Raw genomic sequence first — 22817 nt, forward strand, 5'->3', positions numbered from 1 at the left:
ATCATCCTTTACACCTGTTATAACCCCAATAAGGATCCTAAGCCCTTTCAATTTTTAGCTGGGTTGTTGCCCCACCCTGATTTTCCTAATTTGGTTTGGGAAAATTGGCAAAACCATCTCCCCATTTATAATAACATCAGTAGTTTCAACTTTTCTGTGCAGGATTGGAACAACAATGTGTTTGGCCAAATCATCAAGATAAAATGCATTCTCTTGGTGAGACTTAATGGGATCTAACGGGCTCTAGAAAGGCACCATTATGGTAGACTTCGCGAGTTGGAGAGATCCTTGGCTGAGGAATTAGATGAGGTGTTACTGCAAGGAGAAATGCTCTAGAAGCATAAATCTTCAAATCATCTCTGAAAGGAAGAAGAATAAAATTAGTATGCTAAAGGATGGGAATAAGAATTGGAGCATCGATAAAGATCAACTTCAGAGGATGGCTTCCACTTTCTTTGAGCACTTGTATACAACAGACAAGGGATCTATACCTCAATACCCTGTTAGGGGCTTGTTTCTAAAGTTAACAACTGCTACGGTTTCTCAGTTAGACTTTAGGGTGACGGACCAAGAGATCCATGACGCTTTGTTTAGCATGCACTAGCTGAAGGTTCTTGGTGTTTATGGTCTCCATGTAGCCTTCTTCCAAAACCAATGGGAGATTATTGGTGATTCGGTTTGTGCGATGGTTAAGGGTATTTTTTTAAGTGAACAGCTACCTACTGGGATCAATAAGACCCTTATCACTTTTATTCCCAAAGTTTCAAAATCAGAAACTATTAAAGAATTTCGTTTGATCAGTTTATTAACGATTCTATATAAAATTATCACCAAACTCATCGCGAATAGACTCAAGAGCTTTATGTCTTTCTTGATTGACCCTACCCAAGCTGGCTTCATTACTGGGCGAAGTATCACTGATAATATTATTATTGCCCAAGAGGTGGTCCACTCAAAGTGGAATTTGTGGGGAAAAGACAAGTTGATGGTAAGGTAAACTTAGAAAAATTTTATGATCGCATTATATGGGAGTATGTTGAAGACACCTTGATTAATGTTGGTCTCTCGCTTAACCTTATCAGAGTTATCATACATTATATCTCTTCTTGCTCTACGTAATTACTGTGGAATGGTTGTCTCACCCAACAATTTTGGCCTTCTAGAGGCATATGTCAAAAGACCCGCTTTCATCCTACATATTTGTGCTATGCATGGAAATACTATCTCATTGCATCAATAGCTTCGTTATAAATACTACGTGGAAGCCGATACACCTTGGCGAGAAGGGCCATGCCCTTTCACACCTTTTTTTTGCGAATGACCTTATAATCCTTAGAAAAACCACTGGTGACCATATTCGAGTCATTAAAAGGGCTTTAGATGATTTTTGTGCAAGTTCAGGTCACAAAGTGAGTGCGAATAAGAAATTTATCTTCTTCTCTTGCGACATTAACACATGTAAGGCTAGTCGTATTAGCAAGAATTTTGGTTTTCAAGTCTCTAATAATCTTGGTAAATACTTGGGGGTTTGTTATATGTTAGGATCAATAAAGATACTTACCACTATATCCTTGAGAAAATTAACCAAAAGTTGTCTGGCTAGAATGTTAATGATGCAAATAATGCTAAAAAATACTCAAGATACTCAAAGAGCATTAAAAGGTGATTTGGAAAAAATTTCAAATGACGTAAACACAAATAGAGTTCCAAATCTAGAAAGTTTTAGCGGACTAGTAACAAGATCAAAGGCAAAGAAGCTTAAAGAGTTGCTCCAAGTTTTCACTCAAAAACATGTGGATGATGGGCTGGCCAATTGTGAAAAATTCAAATATGAGCTTTTTGAATAACCCAAATTCGTAACTGTAATTGGGTTTAAATGATTTGGGATAATTTGGGCTTGTTTGAGTCTTATTGGTAATGAGTGAATAAGGCTTGTGTATAGACTAGATTAGTTGAGTTGTTTTAAGTATTTTGGATTGTTTTATTTTAGTTTGGGTTAATTAAGCCCATATAGTCTAGTGTAACTCATTTGAGTTTAAGTCTTGTCTTAGTGTTATTATAAGAATGAGTCTATAACTATATAGCGCCACAAACAATTAGTGGTGTTGGTTAAGAAAACTAGAGTTACAAATAGTTACATAACAATTACATGCTATAATTAGCCTAGTTATTGTTGAAGTTACAATTGTAGTTATCACATAATTAGCCTAGTTATTGTGGGAGTTATAATTTTAGTTATTGTCTTGTAACTTATCATTAATTTCTTTGGCTATCAATACCAAAAGAACTATTCTTTGTAGACATCAAGAGTTGTAATCAAATATTTCAGAATTGAGTTGAGAGTGTTTTGGCTTTCTTTTCACTTTAAACGCAAGGTGTTAATTTAAAATACAATTGTTATCACTTGTATTCAATTCTGATTTCCTATTTTAATTGTTCTTGGTGCTTGTTTGGATCGGGTTTAAGGGATATCATTTATCTTTCTTGGGTTCTATTTAACTTCTACTATTTGGGTGATTGAACAAATTTGCTTCGTTTTTACTTGTGATCTAAATTATGTTTTAAACCGATTGAAGGGTTCTAATGTTCAAGCAAGGGTCTTGGAGTTCCGCATCATTTAGTATCAGAGCCAGGTTCACCAAGTAAATTAGTCTATCCTTATTTTGTTGTCTTTATTTTCATTATTTCTTGTTAAAAAAAAGAGACAAATTTGCATTCAGCAAAAAAAAAAAAAATCAGATTAGCCTAATTTGCTTAACTGTGCAAAACACACTTCAACCAATTCTACCTTGTGTAATTGAAACACCTGTTGTTATTTCTCTTTTATTTATCTCATATAACATGCAAATACATTTAAAATTTAAAAGGAAAACTTGTTTCAAGGCTGTTTGTTTGGTTGAGATTATTTATGTAATTTTTGGTGCTGTTTGGAAACAACTCACCTCAATTGAGTTTGTTTTCATCCAAAACTGTTTGTTTCACTTAATTTGAGTGTTTTGGGTGATAATTTGTAGTTCTAGTAGAGAATTACAAGTTTCGTGCATTAAATTTAAGATTCACCATTTTTTTTTCTTGCATCTTTAGTTTTTATTTAATATTTCTGCCCATTTATTTCTTATTACATCTTGAGGTAATAATATTGATTCATTATTGCCTAATTAACATAAAAATCATCATACACTTATTCCTATATCAAGTGTGTACTATTCATTATTTAGAATGTTCTAGTTTGCTTCTAGAGTTGAATTTGTGTATCTTATTTCTTTAGGAATTCTTTGTTATCTCTAATTAAAATTGAGTACATAGTGATAATTAATTGTTATTTTTATTGACTCTTTTGTATAAAATTATAAAAGATTGCTTGAGTGGTAAAAAGTAAGAGAGTGTGAGCTCAAAAGAGGGTAAAAGCCAAAATTGAGTGAAACACGAGTGCCCATACGACGAGAGTAAACACATGAGGGAGTGTTGTGTGAGGTTGCAATCTATTTTATTTGTCCTTAAAATTTCAGATTTGAAGATGGAGCCACAAGGGAGTGAAAGAATATCAAAAGATCAAGAATTCATCCTCAAAGCAATGCAACAATAATTTGAGAGGATTCAACTAAGTATTGGCAACATGAATGAGAAACTAGAGAAACAACAAAGTGAGTTAAATTTCATGAGAGAGGAAGCTTCCCAAACCAATCCAAGGGCAAGAAGACTTCCAACACCATCTTTTGATGAGGAAGTGGAGGAAGAATTTGATGACAAAGCTACTTTGGTTAATGAATGTCGAAATTATGGTAAGGGTTGAAATGATCTTGATAAAAACATTGGGAGCATCAAAATGAAAATCCCATCATTTCTAGGCAAGAATGATCCGAATGCTTATCTTGAATGGGAGCACAAGGTGGAGCTTATTTTTGAGTGCCACAATTATTCGGAGGAGAAAAAGATAAAGCTTGCGGCCGTGGAGTTTGGAGAGTATTGTGTGGTGAGATCAACTCATCACAAATAAAAGGAGAAATAGAGAGAGACCTATTTCCACTTGTACCAAAATGAAGGCTATCATGAGAAGACACTCTGTTCCTACTCACTACTATAGGGACTTACATCAAAAATTACAAAGCCTTATACAAGGGAACAAAAGTGTAGAAGACTACTATAAAGATATGGAGATAGCCATGATAAGGGCTAATATTAAAGAGGATAGGGAAGCTACTATGGCAAGGTTCTTAGATGGCCTTAACAAAGACACAACCAACATTGTAGAGCTTCAACATTATGTGGAGATTGACGATATGGTGCACATGGCTATAAAGATTGAAAGACAATTAAAGCGAAAGGGGAAAACAAGGCAAGCTAACACTTATTCGATCCAAAATTCGAATTGGAGGCCGAATTAGAGGGGAGATAACAAGGCTGTCCAATTCAAAAGAGATGACAAAACCAAGCCAAAAGATACTAATGATAATAAAAACAAAGGTATTTCTAACTCACAAACTCCTAAGAATAGAGATATCAAGTGTTTTAGATGTTTAGGTTTTGGTCATATTGCATCTAAATGCCCAAATAAAAGGGTAATGGTGACGCATGGTGATGGTGTTGAAACGAATGATGAGAGTGATGTAGAGGATGAAATGCCTCCTTTGGAGGATTGTAGTGATGGGGAAACGCCTATGGAAGGTAGATTTTTGGTTTGTAGGCGTGCTTTGAATATGTAAGTAAGGAATGATGATGAAGGGGTTAAGTTGCAAAGAGAGAACATTTTTCATTCTAGATGTCTAGTAATGGAAAATTGTGTAGCATGATTATTGATGGGGATAGTTGTGTAAATGTGGCTAGCGCCTTGTTTGTTGATAAGTTGGGTTTGAAAACTACAAAAAATCCTAAACCTTATAAACTTCAATGGCTTAACAATAGTGGGGAGGTGAAAGTTAATAAGCAAGTGAGGGTGCTTTTTACTGTTGGGAAGTATAGTGATGAGGTGACATGTGATGTAGTTCCTATGCAAGCTAGTTATATTTTTTGGGTAGACCATGGCAATGGGATAGGAGAGTGGTGCATGATGGGTATCTCAATTGGTACATGGTAGAAAAAGAGAGCAAAAAGTATAATCTTCTTCCTTTAACCCCTAAACAAGTTTTTGAAGACCAAATGCAACTTAAAAAGTCCCATGATGAATTCGCACAAAGAGAGGCCGAGAGAAAAAAAAAGAAAAAGAAAAAAGAAAAGAGAGTGAGAGAAAATTAGAGTGAAAAAATTAAAATGAAAAGGAAAAAGAAAGAGAAGTGTATTCGACCATAAAAAAGAATGAGGGAAGAAAATGAGCTTTTATGCTAAAATTAGAGATGTGAGAAAAGCTTTATTTTCTAACAAGCCAATGATTGTATTTATGTACAAAGAAGCTTGTTTCTCAGTTAACAAACTTGACCCTTCTTCGCTAAGTGTTGTGGTTGAAGTTTTGTAGGAATTTAGCGATGTCTTTCCCGATGATCTACCTCAAAGTTTACCACATTTGAGAGGGATTGAGCATCAAATTGACTTCATTCCCGGGGCTGCCATACCAAATAGACCAGCCTATAAGAACAATCCCGAGGAGACCAAAAAGCTTCAAAGGCAAGTGGAGGATCTCTTACAAAAGGGGCACATTCGAGAAAGTTTAAGCCCATGCGTAGTGCTCGTCTTATTAGTACCCAAAAAAGATGGTAGTTGACGTATGTGTGTTGATTGTAGGGCCGTCAACAAAATAACGGTAAAATATCGACACTCAATACCTCGACTTGATGATATCTTAGATGAGTTGCATGTTGTTTGTGTATTTTCTAAAATTGATATTAAAAATGGTTATCACCAAATAAGAATGAAACATGGAGATGAATGGAAAACTGCTTTTTTTTTTAAAAAAAGGGTTATATGAGTGGTTGGTTATGTCATTTGGTTTAACTAATGCGCCAAGTAATTTCATGCGTTTAATGAACCATGTTTTACGTGAATTTTTTGGAAAGTTTGTGGTTGTCTACATCAATGACATTCTTGTGTATAGCAAATCTATTGATGAACATGTCATGCATTTGAGGCAAATGTTTGACACATTGCGCAAATTTTAACTATATGCTAACATGAAAAAATGTATATTTTGCATTGATCGGATCATTTTCTTAGGATATGTCGTGAGTGCAAAAAGAATCGAGGTAGATAGTGAAAAGGTAAAGGCTATTCAAGAGTGGTCGACACCTAAAAGTGTAAGTGAGGTGCGTAGTTTTCATAGTTTGGCAAGTTTCTATAGGAGATTTGTAAAAGATTTTAGCACCGTAGCTGCCCTTTAACAAAAATTATGAAAAAAGATAAAGGGTTTGTTTGGGGAAAAGAACAAGAACATGTGTTTTCCTTATTGAAAGAAAAGTTATGTAATGCGCCTTTATTAAGATTGCTTAATTTTGATTCAACTTTTAAAATTGAATGTGATGCCTCTGGGCTTGGTATAGGTGCTGTTCTTATGCTGGATAAAAGACTCATCGCTTACTTTAGTGAGAAGCTCAATGGTGCACAAATGAATTATTCCACCTATGACAAAGAATTTTATGCTTTGGTAAGAGCATTAGAGACATGACAGCATTATTTGTTACCAAAAGAATTTGTGATTCACATTGATCATGAATATTTGAGGCATTTAAAAGGGCAAGACAAGCTTAATAAACGACATGCAAAATGGGTAGAATTCATAGAGTTTTTCCCATATGTGATCCAATATAAGCAAGAAAAAGAAAATGTGGTAGCTGATGCGCTTTCAAGAAAGTACAGTCTTATCTCTACTCTTTCTACAAAGTTGTTGGGATTTTAGCATTTCAAAAAAATTATATGTGCATGATACTGATTTTTCAAATATTTATGTGGCTTGTGAACATGCGACATTTCAAGAATTTTATAGGCATGATGGTTTTCTATTTAAAAAGAGAAAATTATATGTGTCTAATAGTTCTATTGGGGAGTTGTTTGTTCGTGAAGCACCTTGTGGTGGTTTAATGGGACATTTTGGGATTGACAAAACTTTGAACATTTTATATGAACATTTCTTTTGGCCTAATATGCGTAAATATATTGAGAAAATTTGTGTGCAGTTCATCTCATGTAGGCAAGCTAAGTCTAGAGTTCAACCACATGGATTATATATGCCATTACCCATTCCTACACATCCTTAGGTTGATATTTCTTAGACTTTTTGTTGGGTTTGCTTAGGACTAGAAAAGGGAGAGGCTCAATATTTATTGTTGTTGATCATTTTTCCAAAATGACATACTTTATACCATATCACAAAACATATGTTGCCACACACATAGTGGATTTGTTTTTCCGCGAAGTTGTTAGAATGCATGGCATTCCTAAAACCATTATTACCTGATAGGGATGTTAATTTTTAAGCTACCTTTGGTGAGTTTTGTGGTCCAAACTTGGGACCAAACTTTTATTTTTTACTACTTTACATCCACAAATGGATGGTCAAACTGAAGTAGTAAATAAAACACTTGGTACATTATTACGTGCTTTAATTAGAAAGAATGTTAAAACTTGAGAAGATATGCTGCCATTTGTTGAATTTGCTTATAATCGGAGTATACATTCTTCTACTGGGTTTTCTCTTTTTGAAATTGTGTATGGTTTTAATCCCTTAACTCTACTTGATTTTTTGCCTATTCCTATAAGGGACATTTCTAATTTGGATGGACATAAGAAAGCCAAAATGGTTAAATCAATTCATGAAAAAGCAAGGCAAAACATTGAAAAGAAAAATAAACAAGTAGTATCCCATGTCAATAAAGGAAGGCGCAAGATTTCGGAACCCGGAGATTGAGTGTGGGTTCATTTGCGCAAGGAACGATTTCCATCAAAACGAAAATCTAAGTTGGATGCTCGTGGGGATGGTCCATTTCAAATCATAGCCAAAATCAATGAAAATGCCTACAAAGTGGACCTACAAGGTGAGTATAGTGTTTCGACTACATTTAACATATCTGATTTATTCCTTTTTGAAATTAATTCAAGAATTGATTCGAGGACGAATCCTTTTGAGAAGAGGAAGAATGATGCAAACAAGGCTAAAAATATTCAAGATACTCAAAGAGCATCAAAATGTGACTTGCAAAAAAATTTCAAATGATGTAAACACAAATAGAGTTCCAAATCTAGAAAGTTTCAGCAGACTAGTAACAAGATCAAAGTCAAAGAAGCAGGTTTTCACCCACAAGTACAAATGGTCTGACTTATCGGGGAGCTGTACACCTACTGGGACGATCTCCCATCTTTGGCGTAACCTTAACCACAACCATCTTTGGACGGACCTTCGAGTGGGCATCAAATGGTCCATTAGTTCCGGGCAAAATGTTAGGTTCTGGGAAGAGTGCTGGTTAGGGGACATGGGGCCGTTTAAGCTTCTTGCCTTCACGTCTATCGAGGAGCAAGACATCCATAAAATTGTTAGGGATTACGTGGCACCATTTGAACAATTGGATTGGGAGGCCTTGCACCAGGTGTTGTCAATGGGTATACTGCTCGAGTTGACAATCATGTTGACTCCTAATGAGGATAATATCTTGGGTTTATGCTATTGGGGTATGACGAACTCTTGATGTCTCTCGATTAGCTCGGCTTATGCCCTCCTGGAGAATGAACATTAGCATTCGGTGGATAGAGACTGGAGAAACATTTGGTGTTGGCCAGGTGCTCAACGGGTGTGCACTTTTCTTTGGCTGGCTGCGAAGGGAAAGTTGTTGACGAGTTGGGAGCGTTACCAATGTCACATGACCCCTACTACGAAATGCAATAGGTGTGACGAACATGTCGAAGATGTGGATCTGCATGTAGCATTGCTAAGCTACTATGGTTGAAAATCATCCCCGTCGAAGCCCAATCAATATTTTTTAGTGTTGTAGCACAGGATCGGCCTTACTTGCTAGATTTTGTGGACTCGTAGGAATAAATTTATTTTCCAGAGATGTGACAGCAGTATCGAAGAGCTTGCTAAAGAAGTTTTCCTCATGACTGATTACACTTTTATGACTATTAATATGAATCTCTTTTTTCTTCCAGGGATGACACACAGAGTTGAAGAGCTTATTACTTGGTAGAAACCGCCTAGAGGATTGCTGAAGGTGAACACTGATGGTGTTTATCATGCTACATCCAATCTCTCATGCTGTGACGGACATATCAGATACGAGGATGGTGTTTGCCTGAGTAGCTTCAGTAGAAAATTTGGTAGTTGTTCTCTTTTGCAAGTCGAACTCTAAGGAGCCTACGATGGCCTCCAACTCGCTTGGGATACCAAGTGTCGTAACATCATCCTTGAAATGAATAACTCTCTAGCAGTACAGTTACTCACTAAGGAAGATTACGGGGCTAATGCGCATGCTGCCTTCATCCCTATAATCAAGCATTTACTGCTACAGGATTGACAGGTCTGCATTCAGCATATCTATCGAGAAGGGAACAAACGTGTTAACTGGTTGGCGAATGCTGGTTTCTCTCTTCAGATGAGTTTCCATCCATATGCTCAAGTGCGTGATGATCTCCAGCAATTTCTCACTGATGATTCTTAGACGTTTCTTAGTCCATGATGTACACGACGACTTCTTTATTTTCTTGACTTATGCCTCTCTTTGTAATAAAAAAAAAAAAAAGAATGAACTTTCTTTTAGTAATATTACCAAAGAGATTCAAGTTGTTTCATGATAATTAAAGATTTCAAGTATTATCTAAAAAATAAAATTTGTAGATTTATTATTTGTTAAATAATTGAAAATAAATTAGACTCTTAATTTGTATGTTTAGTTATTTTTATATTAAAAAATATAAATAATATATTTCACACTCTCATAATTAATTCCCAAGCCGCAGAATGGCACCGTCGTCCAAACAAATAACATTATCTCCCCTCGCATACGTATAAACAAAGCACCACATACAGGTTATCCGCTCAACTTCCAGAGCGACGAAGATAAGGCTGGCCATTCGGTCAGTCTGGAAAATTTCTTGTCTCAAGCATGGCGTCGGCTGTGGTTGTAGGTGCCTCTTCTTCTTTGCCAGTCATCAAAACTGCACTGAATCCATCTCCAAAACCATCTGTCTCTCCTAATTTACAGGTAGGGATCCCTAATTTTTCAGCACCAGCACATACATATATATACACACATACTTATCGTTACTCTTTCCTAATTTCTCAATCCCTAGAAAACTGCATTTCACGGATTACCCCTCAGAGAAGCCAAAAGGGGTTTTACGTGTGAGAAAAAGATAAACTCGAATCACATCAGAAAAGGTCTTGAGATCAATGCACGAACCGCAGGAGCTTCGAAGAACATCGAAGTGGAGGTTGACAAGCCACTAGGTTTGACATTAGGTCAGAAGCCAGGCGGCGGCGTAGTCATCACTGTAAGTGTCCCAGATCGATGAAATGCTGCTTCTTGTTGTTGTTGTTGTATAAATTGTGAAATTGAAGGTGAATGTTACTGATAATTAATTTAATTTAGGCTGTAGATGGAGGTGGGAATGCGGCTAAAGCAGGATTGAAGGTGGGGGATCAAGTGCTTTACACCAGTAGCTTCTTTGGGGACGAACTTTGGCCGGCTGATAAGCTCGGATTTACAAAAACTGCCATCCAAGCAAAACCAGACTCTGTCTACTTCGTTGTTTCCAGGTTCTCTTCTCTTTTTTCTTGTTCGCTTCACATGTTTTACGTTAAGCGTATTTCATTAATTCGTTGAATCAAATATAAGTTGAACTTAATGGGTAAATTACTCAAGTTTAAATTGCAGCTTACACGTTTCTATTATTTTTCGAAGGAACAATATTTAATATAAGTCAAGGGAGGGTAAGATCGTTGCCTATTTGACCCAGCAGGGATGGGTCGAAAGTCCTTTTGACTCTGAATTTAATATAGAGAGATTCTCCATGAATAAATTTATTTTATATAAAAGTAATACTAATATAATATAATTTAATGTTATTAAATAAAAGAAATAAATTAGCCTACTACAGCAATACTCCATCAGACTCCTATTATAAAATAGACAGACATTCCTTTCACCTTAGTATGGAAGTACATATAAAATTCCATTCTCTCTTTCAAACTTGTGAGAGAGAACACCTTGATGAAGTCCAATGTACGTCAATAATCTAAAATCCACTAGGGTTTTTACCCAAATTTATGAGGAGAATAAATTATTGTATCTACCAATAAATGATTATTCATTAAAATTGGATATTTATTTTACAATGCGTAGTGTTTGTATATTTATAGTGTTCAACTCTAAAAAGAACAGTGGTTACTAAAAAAGAATCTAATAGAAATTAGCCCTGTTTAGGAGTGAAAATCTAAAATAAATCATAATACTCTGAACAATAATCATATTTGTATTTCTAGAGTTTTCTTATGCACAAGCCTTTGCCCATAAAGAAGAAAAGAAAATCAATTTGTTTGATAGGAAAGTAGAAGGATGTAGTGATCCTAAAAATGTCTAGCTTTTTGCTCTGCAACAACAACACCTATAACCATCAAAGAGTGCTCATCTGTAAAGCATCTTATTATTCGTCCCAACTCCTTTATGGGACATAAAGAGGAAACAATCAACGAAAATGGGTGTAACCCATTTGGTTCTGGAAGTATCAAAAATCCTGGACTAAAGTGTCTGACCACCTCATAATACAAAAGGAGATGGTAATAGGATTCAGCCTCCCTGAAAAACATAAGACACACATGGGAAAGGAGCATATTGGATTTGCAAACTTGAAAGTAGTCATTTCTATTGGGCCTGTGCACAATAATAGTCTAGAGAGGAAGCTTTAACCTTAAGAAATAAATTGGTGAAGTTTTATTATGATTACTAGAATTATAGGTAAGATGGATAAAGAGAGATTTGCAAGGATCTGCAGATGCACATATTTGAAGAATCGAATCTCCAAATTCTGCCATCAAGTTATGTAGAGTGACTCAAGAATATTTAAGTAAAGAGAGAATATCATATGATTGTTTGTCATCTGTGTTCATGAAGAACAACTGCCAAGAGTTGTATCCATCAAGCTGATTAATGAATGATAGATAGGAACAACCTATTGATATGATTTGAATAGTTTAGCCAAATTAGAATTGGTGACTGTGCGGAAAAGACCTTAAAGTGAACTATTTCACTAGCATTCTGGTGTAAGGTGGCTTCTATTCTTTTGAAGTATTTTGGTTTTCCACTGAGGTCTGAATATAAAGACAAAGCCGGGCTTGAGTGGTGATTAAAGTTGAAAAAAGACTTATAGGATTGAAAAGGGTCTTTTCCTCAAGGGTGCAAAACTCGTAATCATAAAAAAAAAGCTCTCTGACTTGTGCACTTATGACCTATCCTTATTCCACAATCTGACTTTGTTGGCTAAAAATATTCTTCAATGTCGCTTCTTGTTGGATGATTCCAATGACCAGAGAAGAGTCAACTTGGTGGCTTGGGAAGAAGTCAAACTTCCATTGAATAAGGATGGGCTTGCTGCAGAGAGATTTTGGTGGAGTGTTTTTAGGCCAAGTTTGATGCAGAAGGTTTAGGATGGAAAGGTAGATGTTCTTGACATCCACACGGAGTTGACCTGTGAAAGTCAATGTTGGTTGGGGTGTTTTTTGCTCTTGCATCAAGATGAGGGTGCAGTCAGGTAGAAGAATGAGATTCTGATATGACAAATGGTGTGGAAATGGTGCTAAAGAAAGAGGCATTGGATGGGGACCTTTTGTCAATTGCTACATCCTAGATAGTTTGGGATGTAGAATTGAGCAATTTAAATAATTGAGAGATGGATGAATATGAAAGTTTCTCCAATGCTTTTCGAGTTGTAGAGGATATGTCAATTTGGATGCTGACCTCTTCTGGATCCTTACTCTTCAATATTGCAAAATCCAACAATTATAATAGCCATTATGTGATTCATGTAGGGAAAAGAAAATCAAACCCAACTATTTGTGGATGGAGTTGTGAAAAATCAAACCAAACCTCTTTATTTTTCCCAAAGATCCTCCCATCTCTCTTTTCTGATCTTTTAATTTATTAATAATTTAAAATTTTATTTGTCAAGGTTTTTCAATTAATGAATCTATTTAAATAACATTTATTTATTTATGTTTTTCTTTTCCCAAATTGGTGATGCAGAGGTGCAGATGTAGATGTCAAACGGTTGCCCAAGCGTCCAGCTCCTCCTCGCTTTGGCCGGAAATTGACCGAGGCTCAGAAGGCAATTATATACTCAACTATAAATAAAAATAATTTTTACAGAAAATTAATTAAGAAAAATTTAAACCCACATCAAAAGTTCACTATACACTCTGTTTATGTTATAAATACAAGAAATTAAACTTTGATATCCCATCATTGTGTATTTAAAATACAAAAATATATGTTTTGCAGGCGAGAGCTACTCACATATGCTTAGATTGTGGATACATATATACCTTACAGAAACCATTTGACGAACAGGCAAGCTTCTCTTGTGCATTTAGATTAAATATTTTCTTTACGTAGTAATTATATATATATATATATATATATATAAAGTGAGTGTACTTTTGTGCAGCCTGATGGATATGTATGCCCACAGTGTAGAGCCCCGAAAAAGAGATTCGCAAAATATGATGTAAATACTGGAAAAGCAATTGGTGGGGGTCTGCCTCCATTAGGTGTTATTGTTGGGCTGCTTATTGGTGTTGGTGCTGTTGGAGCATTGCTCGTTTATGGTCTTCAATGACAATTCCATTCTTTCCTTTTCTTTTTCTCTCTGTATTTATTAGATATTTAATTAGATTTGTAAAAAAAAAAAAAAAGGGAAAAAGTTAATAAGCACATTGAGAAAAACACATATGAATTAAAAGATTTGGAAAATGTAATTATTATTATTTTTTAATTTTATTTTTTATAAATTTTAACAAAAAAATTAAATAAATGTTAGTGTATATGTATTTCCTAAGTACTTAATAGATATTCCTGAAATATTATTTTAATTACTTGTAAAAGTGATATTATTATGAAGATTTTACATGTAAGGGTGGTATTGTTCGAAATCTTAAACTAATTATTTGAATGATTGTGTTTGACTTGGACTAAAGCTTAATTTAAAGTTTTATTTTTAAGTTCTAATTTGACTCCCTCAAAGAAAAATATAAAGTTTGAGTTTGGTCTAAAAAAAAATATTCAATGAATGGTTAAAAATATAAATCAGTTCAAGAATACAAAATTTGTTTTAATTTTTCACGCTAATATGTTTTATTTGATAAAACAAGTGAAGAATTTAAGATATTTAAATATAATATTGTGACATTACTATAGAATATTAATTAAACTTTTATAAATATAGTTATCTTATATATATTTTTTAATAAGATATATAAATATATGTTATTTAGTAATAGATAAGTGAAGATGCATTAACTTTATGAGGTCCCACCCTCAAGTTAGTATCAAGTCTCTGATTTAATTTTTTTAAGACTAAGGCTGTGAATATTTTACTTGTTAAGATGATATGTTTTTTATTTTGTAAAAAGAGAATTTAGCATCCAATATATAAAAGTTGACCGTGAAGCAAATCCATTCGCAAGTTTGCGAATTAAAATTTTCAATATTAATGTTGCATAGTTTATGTTCTAGTATTGAATTTAATTTTAGTTTGATTTTGATTGAAACCCAATTGTATTTTTTCACAACTTTAAATAGCTTAGCGATTTCTAACTCAACAATGTTGTATATCAATCCAATGCGTATTAATTTAAAATTACGTAAATAAAATAAATAATACAATTTAAAAATGACTACTTTTATTTTCATATACTAAAAATTACATTATTCATTCTATGGATATAATATCTTATTTACATATTGATCACAGGCATATAGACTACCAACATACTAACCTAAATCTATACGATTTGTCATTATACATTTAAATTATAATTTATTTCCACTAAAAATCATTATATATTTTGAAATTAATTAGATTTTATCTTATTTGAAGAAAATAAGATTAAAGTATGGTGTACTTATTTTTGCAAGCAATACTAATATCAATTCTTTATTCCTATATACATGTACATTTGCATGCAAGTAAATATATTATGAACCCAATATATTTATGTTTGAAAAAATTAATCCCTAAAGAATGCACCAATCAACACAAGGTAAAAGCATAAAAGAAAATAACATAAATTTTACTTGGTTTGACAGTATGCCTACATTCATGGGTAAGATTAGCAAAAAATATATTTTACTATGATTAAAATAGAGTACAACACCTATATGTTAGGAAATTTATATATAAGGAGGTTTCTATATTTTTTTTATATCCCCATAATACATATAATATTAATTCCTAAGATAAATACAAAAATACTTTCATGATTAAAATTATCATAATTTAAGTCACATCAACGAATATTCTCCTTAGCTTGAATTCTTTTCAACATCAAATAAAATGACATTCTTATCGTTCTGTCTTGCCATAATATCCGTTCGGGGGCACTAGTGAGTATTACATACTCCAACCAAGTCTACACCGCACCTAAACTTGTCATCTGGTCCTTGAATGAAGTGACATCTGTCATCAAGTTCTCCACACACAACACCAATCACCTGATTTGCATTTGAACTCCCAGATCCTTGCAAATCAACTATCTCTACAACTATAAGTCATATGCAACCAGATTCTCATACCTCTGTGGTCGTCTAATTTGTCTTCTCTCCCTATCTATTGCCATAGTATGTGGTTGTTGTTGATAAGTTGCAATATCACCTTTTTGATTAAGATCTTGCACTTCATTTCCTGGACTATTAAACTGGACTTTTAACTCTAGTTGTTCTCTGGCACTGTAATTTAATTATGCTATTGCTTTCCCCTTCAAACTATCTAGTGAAACAAACTGATTAAATGTCACATCCCTACTGATAATCAACGCTAAAAACTTGGGATCACTACATTACAACCTGTAGCCTTTCACTCCAGATGCATACCACAGAAATATGCACTTCTTTGCCTTTGACTCAAGCTTATCATCTCTAACATGAGCATAAACAAGATAAACAAATACTCTCAACCGGGAGTAATCAGCAGGTGACTCAGACCATACCTCAAAAGGAGTTTTACCCTTAATAGTTGTGGATGAAGATCTATTTATTAAGAAACTAGCAGTATTCACAACCTCAATCTAAAATTCATGTCCCACACCTGAATGAGACAACATGTTTCATGTTTTATCAAAAGTGTTATATTCATATATTTTGCAATACCATTTTGTTGTGGTAACCAAACACAAGAGTGATGTCTCACTATTCCTTTTATATTGCAGAAACCATCAAATACATAATTACAAAATTCTAACCCATTGTCAGTTCTAAGATACTTGATCTTTTTCTCTGTTTGTTTCTCAATCATGGTCTTCCATATGATAAATATTAAAAATGTTTCATTATTAGATTTCAGAAAATACACTCATACATTCTTAAAGTAATCATCAATCAATGTCATAAAATACTTAACACCATTTTTGGAGAAAACTCTGTATGGACCCCATAAGTCAGAATGAACATAATATAATTTATCTCCAGTTTTGTGGACTGCCTCTTTGTTGAGCTTCACTCTGATTTGCTTCCCAAACTTATAGTTTTCACAAAAACCCACAACTCCTTTATACCCATTAAGTAAACTTTATTTGCTCAAAACATATAATCCTTTATCACTCCTATAACCCAAATGTAGATGCCACAACTGATTCTGATCACTATTCCTGATGCTACAACAGTTTTTCCTAATATTATATTTTCCTGAAGAACATACAATCTAGATTCCAAATTACCTTTTATGAATAACATTGAGTCTTTGCACACTTTAATAATGTCATTCTCTGCATGAAACCGTATTCTTAAGAATCCAAAGTAGAAAGAGAAATCAAGTTCTTCTTTACCTGAGGAATATGCCAACATTCGATGGTTCTGATAGCTCTATTAAATATTCTTAATCTGATCTCACCAATTCCGTTTACAGTCAATGGACTATCATCGTCTATGTACACAATATTGTTCATCTGTTTATATGTAATAAATCAATATTTGTGTAGACACATATAGAATGTAGTACTAGTATCAAGAATTCAAGAATTCTTTCCATGATCAAAACTGACAGATAAGATTTCATCAGCACTGCTGCTATCACTATCATCAGAATTGTTGTCGTCAACTAAATTAGCAGAGTTCTCTTGTTTTTTTTTTCTCAACTTGGAACAATCACTCTTAAAGTGATCCTGCTCCCCGCATTATAACAGTTTGACTTCTTAGCTCTAGATTTTGATCTACTCCTTCACTTATTCTCTCTTTGTGTTCTTTCCCTATTCATCAAACTCTCTCATTCTATTCGATACTTTGTGAAGTTCTTTTTTAACTTTTTTTATTTTAATATATTACTGACATCATCTAATGAAATATTGTCCTTCCCATACAACAGAGTGTCAACAAAAGTCTAACATGATGATGGTAGTGAACACAATACAATTAGAGTATGATCTTCATTATCAATCTTGACATCTATATTGTTCAAGTTCATAACGATATAATTAAATACATCAAGATGCTATTGAATGAGCGTACCTTCACTCATTTTCAGATTGTACAACATTTTCTTCATATAAAGACGGTTCATTAGCGATCTTACAGAGTATATAAGGATGGTTACTAGTAGTTTAAATTTTCGTATTATGAGGGTTCTTAGACATTAACTTGACAGTGATGGTTAATAGTAGTATTTAGGAATTTTGATAAATTAGAGTTTATAACAGACAAAAAAATAAAGATAAAATAAGATAAAGAAGAGTAGAATTTAGAGGGAATCCAAGAAAAATGCAGAAATAGAATTGTTGGTCAATAAAGAATTCTTTTGGATTGTTTAATACGTATTTTTCTCTCGTCACATTCACTATTTTCTATGTTTATGACATTATTTTTGGTTTTCTAGTCTCTAACCAACAACTAATAAAAATTTAACAACCTAGTATAATAAATTAACATAAAAATAAAATTAATCACAATAAAGAAACTAATATTTCCCTAAAATCCTTGAAATTAAAGTTACTGCCCATTCTTAGCTAGTGCTTCATCTGTAACACCCAAATAAATAAATAAAAATTTTATTTATTTATTTTTATTATTTTTTATTTATTTATTTGATTTTTTATTTAACTTAGTTTAATTTAATTCAATGAAAATATAAATAATAAAAATAATAAAATTAGGTAAAAATATTATTTGGACTTAATTAAAATTGATTTTGGAAAAAATGGGTGAAAATTTAGATTCTGAGGGTATTTTTGAAAAGAAAATCGGAAACCAGGGGTCAAAACGCAATTTAAAAAAGTTGTGTCACGTCAGCAGCCACGTCAACGGCCCGGTCAGCAGCCCCGGCCAACTAGAACGTGCCGCGTGGCAAGGTAACGCTGACCAGGGAACGGGCCACGTGAGCGATCCGCGTGCGCACGATCGGACGGCCCAGATCCGTTTCCGCGCACACAGACGGGCCAGATCAAACATGCGCACGGACGGCCCAGATCCACGTGCACAGACGGCCCAGATTTCATCGCGATGAACGGTCCAGATTTAATCCCAATTAAATTGCGATCGGACGGGCCAGATTCAATCTTGATGGACGGTCAAGATTAAAAGGCAAAGGGTATAAATACCCCTACCCACACCTGACCAAAGAAACCCTAACCGCTAGTGTTCGCCGGAGAAGAAGAACCAGACGCCGGAGGAGCCGGCTGCCGCCACCCGCCGCCGCACCGGGGAAGTTTTCGACCGCCCATCAAAGTAATTTTTCTCCCCCTTGCTCGTTTTTCGACTCTGAGTCCGCCTATGGCCAAACCGGAGCCAAACCACTGGCCAAACGGCCGAAAAACTTGGTCGAAACCCAGTGGCGCCTTCGCACCTCTCCTCTATTTTTGCCTCCGATGAGACCCTTCCCGGCCTCCGTTTGATGCAAATTTTATACCACTGTGATCACCGTTCTTTTCTCTACAGGTTGATCGGAGCCAAATATCAAAACGCGACTCATGCCGGAGGAGTCGCCGCACCCGAGAGCACCGCCGCCTGTAAGTTTCGATTTTTCGTAATTTTTCGGCACACCGAGGGCCCTAGGGTTGTTCTATCGCAGAGACCAATGCAAGCGTGGCCGAATTCGGCCAAAAACGACCAACCCGAGGCGAATCGCCGCCGCTTGCGGCGGCACCGTCGCCGGAGCACGGCGAAGCCGCCGTGCCGGAATTGCGATATTGGCCGAAAGGGGCCCTAGGTTTAATTTGGGATTTTTTGGGACACGTGCAGGTACCAGTAGTGCGTTTCAGTTCCCCGGAAAAAATTCAGGAAAAATTAGGGACAGCCTGTAGGCGCACTGTAGAGCCGTATTCAGACCCCGAAACAAGTAAGGACCCCTCACCCTATTTCCTATCACGGTATTAAGGCTAAATAAATAATTAAACTGTACTGTGTGATTTTATAGATGTATAATTGATTAAGGTTGCCAATGGAGCCCGAGTCTGATACTGTGTTGGTCTGTTATTGTTTGATTTAATTTCCAGTATTAAATGCAGTATGATGTTTGATGTAATTATATTATGGTCCCGTATGCATGAATCATGGTTTCCTTATTATGGTCGGTATTATGCTTAACCCGATACTGTGTTGTCTTATTTGGTGTCCATTACTGGTTTACATGTTGTGTGTGTTTGGTTGATTGAAATCAAGAAAAATGTCAAAAAGGTTATGTGAATTGATAGTGGATAATGTGGACAGCCTGACTAGATATCCTGGGAGATGGTGGACGGACCGGGTCCATAGGGAACCCTAACGGGAATGTGGTCTCTCATACCGGACGGGGTATGGAGACCTTATGTGTTTTGGCACCCATACCGGACGGGGTATGGAGACGACCCTGGAATCAGGTTTATAAATGTTAAGGGTTCACGGGTAGCGGGACCCCTATGGATCCCCATAGATACTAGTAGGCTGGTAAATGAGGAAAATATGTTGTGTAATGATTGAAATGCAAAGGCGTGGTAAGTAATATGTTATACAGTTCATATGATTTTATGATGATGATAATGTTATTGCTTTCGTATGTTGTTTTATGGATCTCACCGAGGTAAGTGGACAGTAAAGGTTTTTATGTTAATAAATGAGTTTGTTATAAATTATGCTCCATTGGTCTTTTTGTGTTTCTACCCACCTTTACCTCCGTGGCGGTGAGATAATGTGATGTCTTTACTGGGCTGGTGTAACTCATTCCTTATTTAACCATTTCAGATCAGGAAGACATTGTTCCCGAGCCCGTTCCGCAGGAAGACGACAAAGGGGATGCCTAAAGACTCCGTAGTTATATTTATAGTTCTTATTTTCGAGTTAGTTTGTTCTTTTATATTTTGAGCACGTTTTTTATTTTTGTATAAGGGATGTTAATCAAAATTTTTATTACGCTTCCGCATTTGACATTTTTAATACACATATTTCATTCTAAATTTCCGGAGCCGTTACAGTTGGTATCAGAGCCGCGTTCTCCGGACCCATCCCTTACACAATAATGCTTAGAGAAATATTCACCGATAAACCTTTACTCAACTCTTCCTTATGAAATGCAGGTGCAGAGAAATGAGGAGAGGAAGACCCCTACTAAAGTGAGCCGCCCGGGATGATTCCCTTCGGAAAGATGTGGACAGAATATTTGTGATGCTGGAAAGGATCATGACTGCCCAGCAAAGTCGAGAGGAGAGAAGGGAGTTATCCGAACCTCCCCCACTACCACAGGTTGAGCCACCGCTACAGCAAGCGGATCCTGAGCCACCCCGGCACGAGCCTGCTCCACCACAGTACCACCCGGCACCACCGCTGCAGTATGAACCAGTGCCCCAGCCACCGTACTGCCCGACACCACCACAGTACAATCCGGTGCCCCCACTATTTTAGCAGGTGCCACCACAGGGCCCCACAGTCTATCCCCAGCCGGGTCCAGTCCCTCCTCCACGGGATTCCGCTCATTCCTTGATCGACCCGGGCTATATAGAGAGGTACAGGAGACTGAACCCCTCCACCTTTGTAGGGGGATCCTCTTTTCAAGAGGCCCAGTACTGGCTGGCGGAGACTGAGAGAGCTTTCAGGATCTTGGGAGTAGTCCCTGAGCAGAGAGCTGCCCTTGCTTCCTTCATGTTGGTAGGGAAAGCAGGACATTGGTGGGAGCTCAAGCAGGCCACCCTGCCAACACCAGTCACTTGGGAGCAGTTCCTAACGGCCTTCCATGCAGAATATCTCCCTGAGCACATCCGACACCTAAAGGAAACGGAGGTTGTTCAACTGGTTCAGGGAAACATGACAGTATCAAAGTGTGCTTGTAAGTTCCTCGAGCTGGGCTGATACTCCTCGGAGACATTGATGGATGAGGGCCGAAAGGCCAAGATATTCCAGTCGGGTCTCTGCCCAGAGATCAGGCAACACTTGGTAGTACTGGAGCTCAAGACATATTTAGCGGTCCTAGCAAAGGCACAGATCGTGGAAAGAAGCTTCAGCACCCGTCCTCAGCCAGGAGGGAGTTCCTGACCCTCAGCTCCGTTCCGCAGGCCAGTACCCACGGCGCCTGCCCAACCAAACAAGAGGCCTAGATCAGCCATCCAGGCCCCTCCTCAAGCTCCAGGGGCAGCACGTGGGAAGATCTGTCAACACTGTGGCAGAGATCACGGGACCGACCCTGCTACCGCCTCAACAACACTTGTCGCATTTGTGGCAGTGCCCAGCATTATGCCAGAGAATGCCCGAGGAACCAGAATCAAGGGAGGTCTCCTATCCAGGGCAGAGCTTACAACCTTACCCAGCAGGATGCCGACACCGACCCGGATGTGGTACAGGGTATGTATACTATCTGTGACCATATTGCTAATGTTTTATTTGACACTAGTGCATCGCACTCTTTTGTTTCACATGCTTTTGCTTCTAAAATTAATGTATCACCTGATAAACTTGAATCATTATTATTTGTATCTACTGCTGGGGGTGAAACACTACTAGGGGAAGCTATCTATAGGGCTTGTTCCGTGGAGATAGCAAATAAGAAGCTGAGTGTAGATCTTATAGGGTTAGACACGGGGGATTTTGATGTAATCTTAGGGATGGATTGGCTAGCGGTGTATCACACCACCATAGATTGTTTCAACAAGAAAGTTGTATTTAATCCTCCTAACGAGGGGCCATTTACAAATTAATAAAATTATTCAGTATGTATTCCTTGATGGCAAGTTTTCTTAACTTCTAGTGCCTTAATCTTGTTATTTTCTCTGACTAAGCAAGCCCAAGAGGAAAATTTGTATTCAAGAGATTCCTGTAGTCCGAGACTTTCCAGATGCATTTCCGGATGAACTGCCCGGTCTGCCAGTGGACAGGGAAGTTGAGTTCACTATAGACCTACAGCCAAGTACCCAGCCCATTTCAGTTGCTCCTTACCGCATGAGCCGCATTGAGATGGAAGAGCTGAGGAAATAGATCACTGAACTGTAAGACAGTGGTTTTATTAGACACAGTGTGTCCCCTTGGGGTGCCGGAGTCACTTTTGCAAGGAAAGGAGATGGAACGTTGAGACTGTGCATTGATTACAGAAAATTGAACAAGGTCACGATCAAAAACAAGTATCCCTTTCCTTGGATTGATGACCTCTTTGATCAGCTGCAGGGTGCACAAGTCTTCTCTAAAATAGACCTACGATCAGGTTACCACCAGGTGAAGATAAGAGCAGAAGACATCCCCAAGACG

General features: G+C 36.5%; 1 protein-coding gene across 1 annotated transcript; it reads left to right on the forward strand.

The window, feature by feature from the left end:
- Positions 1 to 9862: 9862 nt before the first annotated feature.
- On the forward strand, positions 9863 to 13902 carry ENH1 (rubredoxin family protein). The gene is made up of 6 exons (XM_022044527.2): positions 9863 to 10118; positions 10207 to 10407; positions 10506 to 10672; positions 13155 to 13236; positions 13410 to 13478; positions 13576 to 13902. Exons 1-6 carry the CDS (start codon positions 10020 to 10022, stop codon positions 13744 to 13746), a joined length of 789 nt encoding a protein of 262 aa, XP_021900219.1. The 5' UTR covers positions 9863 to 10019; the 3' UTR covers positions 13747 to 13902.
- Positions 13903 to 22817: the final 8915 nt, after the last annotated feature.

The sequence above is a fragment of the Carica papaya genome, chromosome 1, assembly GCF_054855325.1.
Source record: "Carica papaya isolate Zhongbai chromosome 1, ASM5485532v1, whole genome shotgun sequence".
Lineage (NCBI taxonomy): Eukaryota > Viridiplantae > Streptophyta > Magnoliopsida > Brassicales > Caricaceae > Carica > Carica papaya.

Coding starts and splice junctions, on each gene's coding strand:
- ENH1 (XM_022044527.2), top strand. CDS start 10,020: ATGGCGTCGGCTGTGGTTGTAGGTGCCTCTTCTTCTTTGCCAGTCATC. Junction 10,119..10,206: donor CTGTCTCTCCTAATTTACAG/GTAGGGATCCCT, acceptor CTCAATCCCTAG/AAAACTGCATTTCACGGATT. Junction 10,673..13,154: donor GTCTACTTCGTTGTTTCCAG/GTTCTCTTCTCT, acceptor TTGGTGATGCAG/AGGTGCAGATGTAGATGTCA.